At 33.1% G+C, this 19,468-nt stretch overlaps 1 protein-coding gene across 1 annotated transcript; it reads left to right on the top strand.

Moving 5' to 3' along the window:
• Positions 1–4,934: 4,934 nt before the first annotated feature.
• Positions 4,935–6,927, top strand: LOC127107867 (uncharacterized). The gene is made up of 5 exons (XM_051045208.1): positions 4,935–5,297; positions 5,370–5,639; positions 5,751–6,051; positions 6,157–6,288; positions 6,375–6,927. Exons 1-5 carry the CDS (start codon positions 5,049–5,051, stop codon positions 6,482–6,484), a joined length of 1,062 nt encoding a protein of 353 aa, XP_050901165.1. The 5' UTR covers positions 4,935–5,048; the 3' UTR covers positions 6,485–6,927.
• The last annotated feature ends 12,541 nt before the right edge of the window (positions 6,928–19,468 follow it).

Here is a 19,468-nt window from a genome sequence, read left to right as displayed (position 1 = left end):
TAATGCATTGGCATACATTCACAACCCCATCATTTCATTTGCATTTTACACTCATAACAAAAGATCATGACACCTAAACTTAAGGCATGGAGTTCATATCTAAGCATCAAGATACCTTGATCATGTTGGGGTGTTCCTAAGCCACCCTAAACCCTATTTCTCATATTCAAGCATCCTTTGACCTTGGGGGGCTACCCAAGTCATTCTATTCACCTCCAAAACCCTAATTTGGTGGTGAACCTTGACTGGAAGCTTTGCTTGTTCATCTGGTCATCCATGGACCTCAACCCTAATCCCTTGGTCCTCGGTGGCTTGTACAAGTCATAATTTGACTTTGTGCCTTGGCCTTGCTCTTGAGGACCCCTAATATCCAACCATTGTCTATACATCAACCTTTTGAAACTACTTCAAGACACCTCTTGTATCGCAAACCCTTATTTGTTTGACTTTGGCCTTTGAGGAACATTGTGATCCAAGAAACCCTAATTTGTGCCCCATTTGCTTTTACACCTTTCCTGTCTTGAACACCTCATCATCCTTTAGACCATTCACATCTATTTCAAGCCAATTTGAATCCTCATTCATCAAATCTGCACCCATTTCATCCATGGTACAAGTGAAGGTTTGGTTTTGAACTTTGAACTTTGAATCACATTGGTTTCATCCACAAGCATGACCTATAACAATCCCACAAGATATCAAGGCTTATTTTCCATCAATATATAATCATTTGAGCTTCAAACAATCATCATGGTTCCTTGAAATTAAAGAAAACTCAAAATTTTATTTTTAGGGCAAGTTGGTTGGTCATGTTTTGGTAAGTTTGACCTACCATTTGGTCCAAACCCTATAACTTTTTTATATTTCAACCTTATAAGGATCTTCTTTTAGCTAAATTTCCTAAATTAATCCATATTCAATTTTGTTTTAAGTCCCAAGACCTAATTCGTTGAGTAAGGACATCAAATTGTGGATTGTCCAAGTTGGTCAAGTTGCCTAGTCAGGCCTAGAAACATGTCAATGACCTTCACTTTACACCAATTCCATCTCCATATCACAAGTCCTTTTGACCTGATTCTTTTTGCAACATGTTAAGGGCACGACAAAGTTTAATTGACATAAGTTTCATTCAAAATGCACAAGCCAATTTTAATTGGCCCAAGTGCAAAGATAGGGTTTCATCACTGTGCACACAACTAGACTAGTTCAGCCAAATCATGCCAAATCATGCAATAAGCCTCTAATCTTGTTTGTTTCACTTAATTGTGATCCCAAGCACATACCATAACATTGTGTGATACAAATGCAAGTCAATTTGAGTGTAATCAAGGCACATTGGAGTAAACCGAGCCAAAAGTCAAAAAGCAACAAATTTCCCAAAATGGAAAAGTAAAGGGAGCCTCAACATCATTGTAGCCACCATTAATTCACCAAAAGCATGTAAGTTGCAGAACAAAAGGGAGGGAAAGGAATTACATGCCAAAAGGGGACAATACTTAGCAAACAAGTTTTGGTTTTTGGCATTTTTCGGGCTCTATCATTTTCTGAATAACCAACCCCAAAACTCCCTCAAACCACTCCATCACCTTCCCTATAAATAGGGGATCATGTTACTCTTATTTCCCAAGCTTGAAAGCCAGAAAAACTATACTGCAAACTCATAATTTCCTCTTTAAAAATAAAGTATCGAGTTACAACTTCCAGTCATTTCAACACCATTTAAACACTCAAACACATTCACCCAACATCCCTGATACAACTAACTACCTTTTCAGATACAACTAAGTAGAGGAATATATGTTCTTCTGGCATGGGTCGATATAAGACCGATGGAGTCGACATGGCCAACTTAGGGAAGTGAACGTTTATTGGCATTCATGTGTCCATTCAAACTAGACTTCGTTCTTCAATAACTTATAAAAGGGGAGGGCATGTTGTGCCGACTTTGAAATGAGTGTATTTAGAGATATTAGCATTCTATTTATTTTCATCACTTTTTTCTTCGAGGCGAGGACAATTATTTGCATAACTGATTCACATTTGTTCGAGTTGCATTTTCTCCAAATTTAGCCTCATATTGTATTGTCGAACTCTTTAGAAAACTTGGGCAAGATGTTGATCATACAACTCTTCTTCACTTGATTTGGCTATCATGTCATCCATGTATACACCTAATGATTTGCATATTTCATCCTTAAAAACCTTATTTATCATCATTTGACACGTAGTCACAGTGTTCTTTAAGCCAAAAGGCAGCACACTATATTGATAGTTCACTTGTTTGGTTAGGAAAGTGAATACTCCCTATCATTTTCTTGCTTCTTTCCCCCAATATGCCTGGTAGGCAGATGTGTTCGCACAGACGAGTAGAGGAGTCGTTAAAAGCAAGTATACTTTCTTCTTTGCAGGGTTTTAGATTTTGTTGCTTTAAATTGAGTTTAGCAAAAATGTCAAGGCAAATCAAATTGCAGGAACTTCTGTCGTCCAACAGAACTCTAGAGACATAATAATTAGCAATGACGTCGGTGACGATGAAAGGAAAAGCAACATTGGATATCCCATCCATTTTCTCATTATCATGAAACCCTAGGATCAATCTTTTTTTTATTCCTCGCAAAGGGATTCAACTCCGCCCTATGTTGGAGGAAGATATCTGGCTTGTATGGGGTGTATCTTCTCTAGTGGTGTCAATGGAGAAAGTTGAAGCAATGAATCTTCTGCAGTGACATCACTCTAACGACTACACTGTTCCATTCAAGAACCAGAATTGTCTGTGCAACTCTAGGATGAGGTGTCACGCATTGCTTTGATGTGGTGATGTGAGTGGATCAAATGTGTTAGCGCTCCAACGACTAAGTCAATTTTTGAATAATAGAGATGGAATTAATTCTAAATAAGAGAAATCATACATGTTTTAGTACCAACGATGATATCTATAGAATGGTTCAAATTGGGCCTTTTGGATGTTTTGGGCCTAGGAGCGACTCAGAACAATTACCATACTGTTGATTAGTTGATCCATCATCATCTTATTACCACTAAATTCACATGTATATTAATTTAATTGCATAATCATTTTTAAATATATTTTAAACTTTCGCTTATGCGCTTTTTAACTCTAATTTTGAAAAATAGTTTTTATTGGAAAATGTCTATTTAACTCACCTTCTAGGCCATTCTACACTTACATTCAAACCATTTTCCATTATTTCATCTCAAGTGAGTTATACGTTATTTATATATATAGAGAAAATCCCTAAAAAGAACGAGTGAATGATATGATATTTTGTTTTATACTTTGTTGGGCGTTGATGGGTAAATCTTTCTATGATATACAATGTTGTTTTGCAACATAAGTCATGATGTGTATATCAGGGTGATTTGGTTCTTCGTTGATAAACTTCTTATCATAGGAAGATAGAGGAATATTGTTCCTTCTCGAGTTTGTTTATGGCTTGTTTTTCCCATTGATACTTTTCCATTGTTTCCCTTTAAGTGAATAACACGTTCTCTCTTTTGGATAATGAAAACTCTAGAAAACATCGATCAAATAATCTCAATTTTTCATTCCGTATTTCTTTGGGGCGTTGATGAGTACAAATTTTAAAATTATACAGTTATTATGTGACACAAGCACAATGTGGAAATTGTTCTATTAATTAAAATATTTTATAGAATTTTAAGATGAGAGTTATTGTCATATTCTTCTTTAAACCCGATTATCCTGCATGATAGTTGCATTTAAATTTGTCTTTCTACATTCCTTGAAAAAATTCTTAAAAAATTATTGATCATTAGACAAAAATACTTCCATTGAACTTGAGTATTTTTATTGTAAAATATCAAAATCAATTGAAAATAATTGTTTCTATAATATATCAAATGAATAATATTTATCTATTATTTTCGAAATTAACCGTTATTCTATTTTTAATTTATATAAAGATAGAAAAAAATTTACCAAGTTCAAAATATCTTACACCAATGCCATTAATAAATTTTCAAATAGTTTATCTTAATAGTAGTATTAGAATTATTTTTAATGATTCCCCAATTTTTTTTCTCAAGACTGATTCTAATATATCTTGTTGTTATTGACTCTTTTATGCTTTGTAATTTTATGTAAATTTCTCTATTATAATTGAGTTTAATTGAAATACATAGACGTTGGATATTAAAAGAAGTTTGATTTTTATTTTAAAAATTTATAAAGTAATACAAACAGATGATGGTGATAAATCGACGGTTTAAAACTTTTTATACTGACAGAGTATATTAATTAATCTCTATAATTTTTTTAATCATTTTTAATCAAAATTATAAATTATTTAAAATTATTCTAGACCAATTTTTTTTTATAACAAAACTTAAAAAAAACTTATTTCTTTTTGGTGGGACCCAGAAAAAGCACTATTATACTACTTTTTGCAACAAACAACGCTTCAACCGCCAAGCAAACGAGGGATGGGTGAAGGGGTGCAATGCAACTCCATCATCAGTCACGTCGTGCTACCCGGTCACTCGTTTTCAATACATTCCATAGCTGTCACCTTCACACCTTCCATCAAGTGTATCACACCTTCCATATCTTTCAAAAATCCAAAAATTATTTTAGTTACTCCATTATTAAATTATCCACCATTATTTTTTTTCCAATATAAAAATTAAATAAAAATACTACTCCTTCTTTATATATAATCAGCGCGTGGAAACAATACAAAAACATCGCGCGTGAGCGTAACATAAAAAGCAGCACCGCCTCTTATCGTTCTTTGTACTAGTACTACCTTCTCAATATCTCTTCCCACTCTTTTTCTCAAAAACAATTAAATAAAAAAATTAAATATTTTAAAATAAAAAAAGTTCTAATTATTTTAAAATAAAAAAAGTTCATTCCATTCTACTTTACCTTTCTCTCATTTTTTCTTCTTCAATATACTAGTATATATATCTGGGTCCCATTTTATTACACTATTATAAACCGTATCAAAACCTCTTCATAAACCCGAAATCCAAATTCAAATTCAAATCACTCTTTCATAACTCAAATGGCTCAAAATTCCGAGTTCTACCTCCCGCCTCAGTTTCTCACCGACGACGAAAAACGGTTCGTGAATCACCTCTTCACTAACTCCAAAAACGACGACGTTTTCAACGGTTTTTCAACTACTCTGTTTCCTTACTTCATTTCACCCAGCGAAACAGAAACAAAAAGTGACGAGAATGAATATATCAACGAGTTAACTCGTCGTATGGCTCACTCTACTCTCCAACACCAAGTCGCCCTCAACAACAAGGTAACGAAAACATGCAAAATGTTATATTATTTTCACCGCTGAAAAAGTTATAACCGTTTTTCTTTTTTTTAGGGTTCTTCACCACAATCAACACTTAACGCGTTTGACAATGGAAGTTTCGGGAACGGTACAAACAGAAACGGTGCCGTTTTGAACTTGAACTCACAGAGAGCAACGAATGATCTGCTGCATGCGGATGCAGAGAAAGTCGAATGGATTCATCGACTTAACAACGAAGAAGCTTTTTACGGTTTTGCCCCTAAAAAGCCCTCTGTATTTCACACTCAGAATCATCTGTCGATTTCTCAGAAACAGTTACAGTTGCAGCTTCAAAAAGCACAGGTAAATAACAGATTTAAGGCCTTATTATTTTGTATATTAACTTTTTAGATTTTAGATTTTGAAATTTATTTACTAATTTTATTTATTTATTATCATTTGTTTTTGTTTTAGATTGAGATGTTGAAGAAGCAGTGGTTGAAGCAGCGAGAGGAACTCCTTGCTCGTGGTTGTGGCGTTTTTTCGCAGAGGCAAAGTTGTAATTACCAAAATATCCTTGATAGAGGTACGGACAACGAAACGGTTTTTCCGGGAAAAGTTGGTTTGTCGCCATCTGCATGGCCTTCTGTGCAAAAGATTGGAAATAACAACAAGGCCGTTTTTCCTGGAAACCCTAATTTGAAAAAGGAAAGAACCGGAACCGGTGTTTTTTTGCCTCGGTTTGTTGATACAGAGTCATCACGAAAAAAACCAGGTAAAAAAATCAATTTATTATTAAATTCATTATGTTTTTATTATGTAAAATTGAATGTAAATGCGTTTATTAATATTTTTTTTGTTATTGTTATTGTGTATGCAGCAAGTAGAAATGTGGTTGTTCCTGAAAGAGTGGTTCATGCATTGAATCGGAAGGTTGATGAAGGTGTGATTAGAGGTTACATGCAGGAGAAGAATCGGTTCAATGGAGCTTTAAATTTTGAAAATGGTTTTGGTAATTTTTTAAAATTATTTTATTCATTATTATCGATTTTGATTTCTAAGTTTTGTGATTTGATGGTGACATGTGTGATATTTTAGGTGTTGCAAGGAATGGGAGTGATGGTTTTTTTGAGCAAAAGCGGAACGTGATGGCACAGCAGACAGAGGTGAACAGTGAGATTCAGCTACCTCAAGAATGGACTTATTGATAGAATAGAGGTGGGACCCATGTTTTAAAAACTGAACCGAACCGACCCCGGTTCAGTTTGGTTTTTAAAACACTAGTAAAAAAAGGGTAAAATAATGTTCAGGAAAATAGTACTACTAGTTATTATTAATACAGGGTTAGAACCTAGAAGAAGAATTAGGGAAGGGTCTAGTATGGCTTTTTGGGGGTATTTTGGGAAAAAGATTGTGAAACGGTGGATGGGTGATGTTTTTATAGTCACTATCTTTGGGAGGTGAATTAGATTTAGGAGAAATAAATGTAAGATCAAAATTGGGAAGGTGAAGAAGCACTAGGTGGGAGATGATTTGGTGAAGATGTAATTACAGATGTAATCATTTCTGGGGAATTACATTTGTGTAAAGATCATAATGTTGCAACCTGTCCACCCAAATTACAATAAATGAATACATTGTATTTCAATCATTGCGTCTCTTAATTTTTCTTAAGCGATACTCCGTTTCTTAATTTTTCAGGTTACGCTCTTTCACGAGACAGTGGTTTTTACTCAATTAATAAACCATAATTTACATTTTAGTGTGGTTTGTAAAGTGATGTTAGTACTACTCTCTTTAATGGATCTTCATTAAACTTTAAAATTAAATGTATATTAATTTGTGTGACAATTAAATTAAAGGGAAAAGGGAGGATGTATAGAGCAATGAGAATCATTTTCATAGGGCGATAACTACTCTTCTTTTTCCAACTTTACTTAGAAAAGAAGTTTCTTTCAACAATTTGTTAGTTGTAGGCCATGTAGATCTCGGTTTCTAGTGGGCCATCATTTACACGTGTAATTCAGATAATGTATAATCTTTATCTCTTTTTCTCTAAATAAAATAAATGTAGGAAAATAATTTCAGATCCTGCTTTATTTATGGCAAAACAAATCCACTCTTGCAACACTCATCACTGAGCGGTGGCTAAAAATGGTTTCGAAATGAAACGTAGCTATCTACTATCCATATTGCCAATGCCTGCGCCTGTGTCCTCTGTTCTCAAGACAAAGACACACAGCCATTAGAGAGGAGTTACAAATAGTACATGGCAGGCATCATAAATTTAAATAATGCTCTACAATTTCATTCAAAGATATACTATAATAAATTTGTCCCGTTAAATCAGTTCAGATAAGCGCGGATTCGAATAGAGGATATCATACTTATTTATATTTAAATTATAAATTTCAGTTATTAGTTACTTTCAAAAAAATTAAAATATTTTTTATTTTACTTTTTATGATTAAAATTAATTATTTGTAGAAAAGAAGTGTTTTTTTTATTCACGCGTGTTAAGAGCGCGTCGAAGATGATAGTTGAGGGGAGGGGTTCAATGTTTTGGTGGGAGAGAGTGATGTGAACGTGTTGTGTGAAAAGAAGTGTGACATTGGGTTAGGTGTAAAGTGTATTTCACTCGCTCATTCTTCAGGCTCAGTTTGTGCTTGTGGGACACTCGCTACCAAAAACTGTTGTGCTTTTCTCCCAATTCGTGCTTTCCATTTTCCTTCTGATTAGTAACAGTACTTCATCATATTCTAAGCATTTTGAGAATTAAATGTTAATAATTTTTAATTCGGATTCAAATTTTAATTCTCTCACATGATTGTGAAAAAAAATATTCGAACAAAGTCGTCATAAAATTTTATTTATTCTAATAAAAAAAAGAAAAAATATTGATAAAATATTTATTAAAAAAAATGTCATTTCAACCAAATTTGTATTCGGAGTCGATTACGCAGTGAGAAGATATTAACACCCCTCACGTTCGTTGCATCAAACATAAATTTTTAAATTAAATTTACGATTGAATGTTGACTATCGTTAATTGCTTTCTTTGAATTATTAAACGTGTAAAAGAAAATAAATGGGTCATAAAAATATTTTTATTAGGGTGTTTGACAAGATTGTGAATCTTACTCCTACGTATCCTCAAGTATAATGGGAAACTCAAAGCTTCGTAGTTTGAGGAAGACTACAGTTTTATTGGTTTCTTTTAATGAACAAGTACTTAGATCACATTCTAAGGGTTAAACATTGATTTGTCTACTCTCGATGGAGGCTTAAACACTAGTTTGTATACGCATTAGAAAGGATTAAGTGTAATTCTTTTGAAAAGATTTTTATTGATTTAAAGTGTGTTGGATTGAACACGTGTTTATATCGCATTCTAACGGTTAAACATTGACTTGCATGATCGCGGTAGATACTTAAACGCTAGTTTATATACGCATTAGAAATGATTAGACAAATGTTCTCTTATGAGAGGTTTTCGATTGCACGGGACCGAGGAAATAAGTTTGATGTGCTTGAATGTTTTTTAAAGGTGAATGACGAATATTAAGTGAGAACGAGATATGAGCCTCAGAACCAATTAATCGGGGTATTATCATAATGCTAAACTCCAACGATATCTTTTTCATTCAATGTATTTATGAAATTTGTTTGATAGATAACAAACATTAAAAAAGATTGTTCAAAGGTTCTAACGGAGTGCTAGACTCCAACTATCCCTCTTTTTGTCCAAGTTTTATGTTAAGTGTTTTTAGAAGCGAAAAGAGTGAATGAAAAGCTAACCCATGACATGTGCCTAAAGAGCGTCCATCGGAAGATTCATGGAATGCGAGACTCCAAGAATCAATTTCTTTAAGAAATAATTTTAATGTGATGTTTTAATCGGGTGAATATTTGTATCACATCGAAAAGAAATTAATCGTGTTTGAAAATATTACTTGGCGTTGAATCAAGAATATTTACACTTATAATTTTTTTTTACATTGATATAATCATTCATTTAATTTTTAATTTAAACAAATAAATCAACAATAATAAATATAAATCTAAATGAGAAAAAATAGTAAAGATGAGTCGATAAATATGAAGGACATGATAATTAAAGAATATGATAGAATTAATTAACTAAACATGATATAAATTAATTATATATGTTAATTAGAATCAAGTATTTTAAGTAATCAATTAAAAAAATTATTTATTTAATTAAAATGATAAAGACTAATTAACTTAATTAATTAATTAAAATAAATTTTAATTAATTAATTATTATAATTATAATAAAAAAATTAAAGAACAATAAAATAAATAAATAAATAAGTCATAAGCAAAATAAATAAAAGATATGAGTTTCGCTAACAAAATAAAAAATAATAATATTACAAAAATAACCCAAAATCCAACTTAAGCAAACAAAATAAATATAGTAAAAAAATAAACAAGACAAAATGGAGGGAGATGAGAAGCAAACTAGACCCAATTAGGAGTTTCATTAGTGCTAGTCACGCAGCCTCACATGGCATGGCATGCTCATCATGCATATAAGAAAAAGGAATGAATGACTCTGATTAATTATGGATTTCTTCAAGAATAATAACAATATTCATCCCTATTTTGGTCATAACTTCTTCAATTTTTTTATGAAATTAAGCAAATTAATAATGAAAATTCATCTATTCAATCTCAAGAACAACATGGAATGCTCAGAATTAAAAATCAATCCATGAAAAAAAATGAAAATTAAATTTTATTTAACCACTTTTTCTCATGGAGGTTCAAAGAACACTTTAAACTCTTGATTTTGAATCAATGAATTTTCCATACAAAATGGTGATGATTAAGATACTAATTAAGTGCAACAAGAATAATAATATAAAGAAAATTAAATAAATTAAAATTAATTCACATTTAATCAGTTTTGCTCATGGAGGTTCAAAAACACTTTAAACCCTTGATTTTGAATCAATGGAGTTTCCATGCAAAATGATGATGATTAAGGTATTAAATAAATGAAATTGCAATATAATTAAATAAATGACAAACATAAGAGCCAACATAAAACAAAATTCAATAAAGAAAGAAAGAAATGACTTGAAGAAACATGAAGAAAGTTTTGACTTAGTTTTTGGTGGTACCATTTGTGAATGAAACTTAGTTCATTTACAAGCTATAGAAAAGATAGTTTATGAATTATGCAAAGAGTGTGAATACCTTCTAGAAACTTATTTAATTAAATAGTAAATAATGATGTAATATATGCATGATATAATGATGTAATATATGCATAGAATAATTATGTAATAAATGAGAGAGATTTTGGACCTTCTAGAAACATTGATTTTCATTTTATGATGCATGAAAATGATTAATAAAATTTAAATAGATATTTTGATGATAAATCAAATGATCATGAATTTATTTTTCATAATACATAATGAAAAAAATGCAATTTTAGTCAATTTCTTCAACATATAAAATGTTGACTTTATGTTGACTTTTTTACTTTAATGCATATATGCATGATTATGGTGACATTATTTGATGATAAAAATGCATATGATTAAAAATGCAAAATTTGACAAATTGACATGTATCAGATAAATTTAAAATACCTAAACAAAATTGGGGTATGAGAGATACCCATATTTAATTATCTTGAACCAAAAAGTATGAATGACAATGGTCTTCATACATTCATGGTGGAAGATAATTAAATACGAAAAGACCCTGAATTTTGTCCTTCGAGATGTAAAGATAAAATGTAGAGATGAAATGCAGATGATAAAATATAGATAAAAAATGAAGAAGATTTTATCGACAAAGTTCTGTAGAGGAAACATTCTTAAGAGGCTTTTTAGGGTAACCTCTGCTTGGGGAGTAGAGTAGTGTAAACACTGGGAAATATTATTATCAACACAAAATTGAGTAATGACTTGCTAAGAAATAATTCTATAAGCACATATAGGGTAATAACTTACTCAGAAATACCGCCGACTTGGCTGAGACTTGTTCTGGATAATCATGATTAACCCTGGATCCTTATTTATGTATTGTATGTTATGATATTGTTTGATATTCCAGTTTGGATGGAAATACCATGCATGAAATGATTTGTGTTCATTTTTTATAAAGCTTCCCATTTCGGCGGGATGGCTTATGCATTTATATATATGAGCATGTTAATGATTGATAGGATTATGTCTGATGAAATTCCTATTTTGACAGGAAGGCTATGGGAATATTAGTGGATATTTGGATTTTTCTAAAAACTTCCCATTCAAGCAGAAGGGCTCTCTTTTGGATGGAATTTCATGTTTCGGCAGGAAAACTGTATATGAAATGAGGTATGAGATTGAATGAAAACTTCTCGTTTCAGCGAGAGTTTTCTTTTTTATGAAGTTTCATGTTTCGGCATAAAATTTATGGATAACATTTTCTGTTTCGAAGAAAATATGTGCATGAAATGATACATGTTTGAAAAACTTCTCGTTTCAGCGAGAGAGTTATTCTATGAAACTTCCTGTTTCGGCAAGAGAGTTGGGGATGAAGTTTTCTATTTCAATAGAAAACTTATGCATGCAATGAAGTCAGTTTGAAAAACTTCTCGTTTCGGTGAGAGAGTTTTTATGAAACTTCCTATTTCGGCAGGAGAGTTATGTATGTAATGAGAAAAAACTTCTCGTTTTGGCGAGAGAGTTTCTAGTAAACTTCTTGTTTCGACAGAAGAGTTATGTATGTAATGAGGAAAACTTATCATTTCGTCGAGAGAGTTTTTTTTCGTGGTTGCCAGTACGGATTTGACTTTTGGTTGGTGAAGGATTTGACTTCCTGACACTCAATCTTTGACGACGTGATGATCGGAGGATAGATATGGATGCTCTTGGTGCCCCAAGTTTGATCCTTTGCAGATAGGCTGCCTGTTTGTCCCTGAGAGAACCTCAAATTATTTACCTAACATGCCCTGAGCGTAATGACATGATCAATGCATCACAGTTGTGCTTTTGCTTTGCCATACGACTTTTTGCCAAGATATGATGATGTACATTTGGAGCACTCTGCAACGTCCCAAATTTTTGAGTAATTATTTAATTAAATTTTTATTGCATTTTTATAAATTATTTTGGTGATGAAATGCTTTATGTGATTTATTTGGTATTTGTTGGATTTATGAGATTTTATTTACTTATTTAAAAATAATAGAAATTGAGTAAAATATGAAATAGTGGGATATGAGGGTGGAAATAGAATAATGAGGAAATTAGTGTGGTAAAGATTAAGATCCCAAAAGGTGGGGGGGGGGGGGGGAGAGAATAGAAATATTAACAATTTGGAATTAGGTTTTTGATCTAAAAAGAAAAATAAGGAGAGAATGTTGGGAGCGAAAAACAGAGTACGTGATAATTTGGGGGAAAAGGTAATCCTAAATTAGAGAAGAACACCATAACAAAAGCTTGGATCTTTGATGGAAATTAAGGTAGGGGGATTAGTCTAATATTGGTGTCAAATTCATAAAAGGTAGAGAGATATCCCCACCCTTCTCTGGATTTACTCTAATATTGGAAAAAAGTTGTGTAAGTTCAATTATGATTGTTGTGAAATATTTGAAATTCGTGTTCTGTTTTGTGCTGGAAATTATACATGATGTGCTGAAATTCGTGTTCTGTTATGTGCTAGGAATTATACATGATGTGATGATATGAATCTGAATGTTACTGTTCGTGTTAGTATGAATTGGTATGATGAACATGATGGTGAATTCTCATGATAAATTGGTGTTGATTGTAATTAGTGATGATTTGATGAGGTTTATGTTCATTATAATATTTATGTGTTTCTTTTCGATTTGGGTAATTTGGGGTCGAAATTAGAGCTTTGGGAAGGCTCAAATGGCAGAAAGCGCATATTTTATAATTTGCACAACGGTGACGAGCGTGATATACTGATCGTCGTGCAACAGGGAGAGTTGGCGGATGTCAGCGTGGTGATGGGACGACCGTCACAAATTTTAAATTCCACAGCTCACCCTCCTCTTGTGCTTAAAGTCACTTGTTCAACCAATGGCATCAGAGCCTAACTCTAGTCAAGGACTTATCGTCTCGGTAGGAAAAATGTCTTTAAGTTATTTACTAAATAAACCTTCATCCTTTAATGGAGAAGGGTATAATTTATGGAGAGAGAAAATGAAAATTTTCATAGAAGGGATGAATTGTGGTATTTGGAAGATTGTGAAAGAAGGACCATTTGTCCCTACACACGAAGTTAATGGCACCGTAGTAGACAAACTTGAAAAGGATTGGTCCAAAGAGGATATAGAGAACGTGCAATGTGATTTTAAAGCAAAGAAGATCATCATTACTCTCGGTCTTTATGAATTCTTGCGAGTTTCTCACTGCGAAACTGCTAAAGAAATATTGGACATCCTCCAAAATATCCATAAAGGTACTACTAAGGTAAAGAGGGCAATGTTGGACACATTAACCCACAAGTATGAACTCTTCAGAATAAAACCTGAAGAAAACATAAGTCAAATGCAAACACGATTTACCCACATTATGAATAATATGAGAAGTCTGGGGAAAACATTCTCAAATATGGAATTAGTCATAAAAAATTTAGATGCCTAAATCGTAACCCAAAGTCACTGCGATTTGTGAATATATGGATTTGGTGACTATGGACACACACACACACACACACACACACACACACATACACACATACACATACACACACACACACACACACACACACACAAACACACACTTTGGTAAATTGCAAGAGCATGAAATGAAACTCAAAATACTTGCCATAGACGAAGAATGAGAAAATAAAAATCGGAGTCTAACACTTAAAACTGAAGAATTCGACTCGGATGGTGACATGACCCCCATAGTAAAGAACTTCAAGATACTTATGTAGAATGAGAAAAGGAAAAAGGAAGAGCAAGGAAAAGATGAATAAAAACATCATTCATTCAAACATGCTACAACTATGAAAAGAAAGGACATATCAAACCATATTTCCCCTGTTTAAGAAAGCAAATAAAAAATTCAGAAAAACTCAGAAAAACTCAGAAAAAAGAAGAAAGCTTATGTCTCATGGGAATATAATGATATGAAATCCTCGGATGACGAAGAAGAAAAAGCTAACATTTTATTAATGGAAAATCATCAAGATGAAGAGGCAACATATCACTCATCCTATCATGACTTATTTAGATTATGTAAAAAACTAACAAAAGAAACAAAGAAACAAAGAAACAAAATCAAATTATTTATGCATCCAAAGATACTATCTCTTCTCTTGAATCTAAAAATAAAACCATTGAAAAGGAGACAAAACTTCTTAGAGAGAAACAAAAAGACTTCATCCAAAACTCTTCCACTTCAAATAAAGATGATGAACCTGACATGTACGATAACTGCAAAATTTTGAAAAATGAAATTTATGATCTTCAGAAAACACTTTTCAAGTTCACCGAGGGAAGTGACAACTTCCAAGTTTTGTTAAGAAATCAAAGAGCCTCCTAGAACAAAGCAGGATTAAGTTAAAAGCCCAAGAAAAATAGTAAGAATTCTGAGAACATATGTAAGACCAAAACTACATCTCACTGTAAAAAAGGTTTCATTGCTATGTTCTATTTCATTAAGAAAACCCATGAAAGCAAAGAAAGACATCCCCCTTTGTCGCGACACAGAAAATAACTTGGAGCACTTGCACGCTCGAGACGATAGCATAGTCCTCACCAAACTTTATTTATTCTAGAAGGAAAGGGAAAATATCGAGAAAATCCTTAAAATAAAAAGAAAATGATCATCGCAACCAAATTTAGGTTTGAGAGTCGATTATGCGAGGGGAAGGTATTAGCATCTCTCACATCTGTTGTACTCAACGAGAACCATTTAGTTAAATTTGTGAATAGAATGTTAGCTTACATTATTTGTTTTCTTATAGTTATTGAAACGTTGAAAAGGAAAAAGAAAAGGTCGCAAAAAGATTTTTTATTATGGTGATTGACAAGATTACGGGTCTTGCTCCTACGTATACTCAAGTGCGATGAGGAATTTAAAGCTACATTGTTATTAGCAAAACAAATATTTTTGGGTTTTTGTTATAGTGCTTGACAAGATGTTGAATCTCGCTCCTACACATCCACAAATACGATGGGAAACTCAAAACTACGTAGTTCTTGGGAGAATACTACGTATTGGTTGGTTGATTTTAGACAACAAATATGTAGGCCGCATTCTAGCGATTAAACATTGCTTATATGCTCACAGGTGAGGCTTAAGAGTTTGTTTATATTGTGGTAGAACGAACTAAACATTGTTCGTTTGTGAAAACGTTTTTCGATTGTGCGGGAGAGAGAAAACAAGTTTGATTGGTTGAGATGTTTTTGAATGGATGACGAATACTCGAATGGTCGAGCTATATACCTCGTATCCAAACACTCGGGGAAAAGAGTGGTATACACCAAACCGTTCATTTTTCACCCAATTAATTGTGAAAGGGTAAAATATGAGTAAGATTTTTTGGATGGAAGATGAATACTCGAATGGTCGAGCTATACGACTCATATCCAAGTATTCAAGGGAAGAAAGAGGTATACATTCAATTATTCCTTTTTCGTCCGATTTGTTATGAAAATCAGATTGCTCAAGATTTGATTTTGAAAGAGGTTAAATATGAATTGAGTTAGAATTTTAAGCTGACGATGAATGCTCGAATGGTAGAGCTATACGACTTGTATCCAAACACTCTGGAAAAGAGTGGTACACACCAAATCGTTCCTTTTTTAATCTTATTTATGAAAGATGTATGAAAATGATTAAATGTTTTGGTTTTGATTTTTAAAATGGTTAATATGGATCAAGGTTTCATTTGAGTTTGAAAATGGTTTGAATCGATTGTGAAAATGGTTAAAGAATAAGAGGCACGAATTACAGCGCAAGGTCACAAGTTCAAATGCGAGGGTGCGAACTCTATCGCAAGGCTGCGAGTCATAACACAAGGGTGCGAAATCTAATGTGAGGCATAACTTAACACCACAAATCATAAGAAACACGATGTCACACACACATAACAAAATGCTAGGGCATTAATGTGCATATAACAATCATGAGAAACATCATCACAAATTAATTGAAAAAGTAAACACGTGTGTATCAAATTAAACGATATGCGAGGACGCAGATTGAGTTAATGTAACACGACGAAGTACAATACAAAGCTGCCAACACATCATTTAAATCCGATTTAAGTGCAATAAAGTTGAAATGTCACGTGCTACCACAAATTAAACAATAAGTTGCTAACGTGAAGCGCAATCATCACAAATATATCTAACACAGTGAATTGTATCATAACGAAAGCAACACACAAAACACAAAGTAGTGAAAGCAAACATCAAATGACGTTATACTGAAATACCAAAAACGCGTACAAATATGAGTTAAATACAACGACAACAAAATTTCAATGTCGCACGTAAACAAAAGAAATCAGCCAACAACTTGCTAACGTAAAACGTGTTCATCACATTAGAGTTCCAGATTTTGATAGAGAAAGTGATGGCTTGGAGTTCTAAAGAAAAGATTTTGAGGGTTTTGGAAGCTATTAAAGACTTTTATCTTCCTTAAATTTCATGTACTCTCCCTCTAAACTCATGGTAATTGTTACATGCACTAAGAGTAGTTGAATTCCTTAGATTAGGTCTTTTGAGACAAACCTGCTTGTACCTTGTTGGATCATATGGTTGTTTGAGATTAATTAAATTCTTTTATGTTATTGTTATTGATATTAATGCTTTTTATGTATTGATGAATGCATAAATCAATATCAAATGAGTATGGATTATTGATCGTAAGTCTACCAATCGGATCTAGGACAAATATCCAACTTTGTAATTAACTAGGGATATGTAATTAGAAGTAGTGGATTGTGAATTAACACACTTAAAACATCTAGTTTAACCATGAACTAACCTAAGGAATTATGGAATTATTATGTAAATTAGTGAGTTGTACACCAATGAATTAGGTGTAGTGGTCTTGTTAATTCTCCATACGACTTTAACCTATTAGTAATTCAGTTAGTACATAATTTATCAACATGTATAAGTACGGGAGTTGAAATAAAGATCTAATTGCCTTTAATAATTGAATTTTATTTAGTATAGTTTCTCATTTTTATTCTAATCAAAGCAATCTTAAATCCCCTTTTGTTATTTCTTTAATTCACACTATCATTACCTTATGAAATTTTGCAATCCATATGGAGATGAATTTAATTAATTATTTTGACGATACTAGTACACTTGCTACAATTTTGCATCAGTATCCCATATTCGAGAATTCTTCGTCAAACACAGAGCTACCATAAGGTACAATTCCAAGGTAGTCCACTATGATACTACTTGCACAATAGGGAAAATTTCAACCCAACTAGGAAGGACCATATCTTATATTCCAAAAGCTCTCATACTAGGCATACAAGCAGTAGGAATTATATGGGTGGCTCATAACCAGAACCTGAAAATCTGTTCGTTTGAAATGTTATTACAGGTAGATGATTACAGTCCATTATTGCATATATTTAGTCAAAGAATCAAAGAAAAACAAGTGAAAGTCAAGCAAATATGAGGAAGAATGACCAAAGAATGAAGAAAAATAGCTAAGTGTGCAAATTGTGGACGTAGTGAAAATTTGAATGAAAAAAGAGCAAAAAAGAGTGAAGCTTCCGAAATAATCACATCCATCATCGCACAACATCGCGCACGCGATAGGGTATTAAAAGCTGCATCGCGCATGCAATGCAGAGTATCACGCGCGCGATGGTCAATTTTCTGGGCCTTTTTCTGACACGCTTTGGTCCTTCTGACACCTTTAAAAGGGTATTTTCTACACTTTCACAAGGGTTATGAAAATTGGAGATGGAAGCACGAATTAAAGAGCATAAATGGTAATTTTTGGAGCATTTGAAGCCATTGAAGGTTATCTCTTCAAGGGGATTCTTATGTTATCATTGCTTATCAATTATGGTATTTTTAATTACACTATGAGTAACTAAGTTCTTCTAGGTTATGTTGTATTATCATAAACCTATTTCTCAATTGTTGGATTTTATGTTGATTTGACCACTTTATAAACCTATTGATCTATAATCTTATTCAATTGCTTCTTTTTCGTAATACTTTTTATGTGAGATACTCTTTTAATCTGATTTTGGGCACATATGGAATATTGACCATTTGTCTATGTGTTGGACCTAAGACAGTTATTGTACTTATGCTGGTTGAATAAGGATAGGAGACCCTGAGTAATGACATATGGAATTAGCATTTTGTACATCGCCTAACCTTGATTACATTGGCAGACTATGAATAAAAGGCTTTTAGTAGTGGTTAATGAGTTATTTCATGAGGGCCCGACTATAACGGTTTTGTTAATTCTCCATGAGGTTATAGTGATTAGATAATTCATACAGGGCATCAAACATCAACAATAGAGGAATGAGGGATTCTACACAACCTCGCCATTTAAGGCAATACAAATACGCTGGAATTCGACAGGAAGATCCTTGTCGCCTCTCCAGGAAATATAGCTATGTTGGACTTCCACAAGAACATTCTTGTCGCCTTCCCAGACTATACAGTTATATTGGACTTCCATAAGAAGATCCTTGTCATCTTTCCAGACAACATGAACATGCCTAACTTCCACAGGAAGATCCTTGTCGCCTTAAGGGGAAAATATGACCATACTATTCACTGGGGACCACCCCATATGAAATCTCGCCCAAGGGGCTCAGTGCCTCACTTGAAGGACTTAGAGTCTCATCAGTTCAGGGTCAACATATGATCTCGCTTGAGGGTCTGAGAGTCCCATCAAATAGGTTTATCAAAATTCCCATCGTGAGTAATTTAGAGTTTCCATTGATGGGAACTAACTTAGAGTTTATCCTAAGGGGTGCTACCGAAGTCAACTTCAATAAAATTTAAGTAAATTCTTATCTGGGGGCTTGATAGAAGTCCCTCCCAAGGGGTTCAGTGCCTCACCTGAGGGACTTAGAATTTCATCGGTCAAGGCTTAACATATAATCCCTCCTGAGGGACTGAGGGTCCCATCAAACATACTTATCTAAACACCTAGTCTGGTTAACTTGGAGTTTCCATGGGC

Source organism: Lathyrus oleraceus, chromosome 7 (genome assembly GCF_024323335.1).
Source record: "Lathyrus oleraceus cultivar Zhongwan6 chromosome 7, CAAS_Psat_ZW6_1.0, whole genome shotgun sequence".
NCBI lineage: Eukaryota > Viridiplantae > Streptophyta > Magnoliopsida > Fabales > Fabaceae > Lathyrus > Lathyrus oleraceus.
Note: the sequence above shows the minus strand (reverse complement) of the source record. Positions and strands in the feature narration are given on the sequence as shown.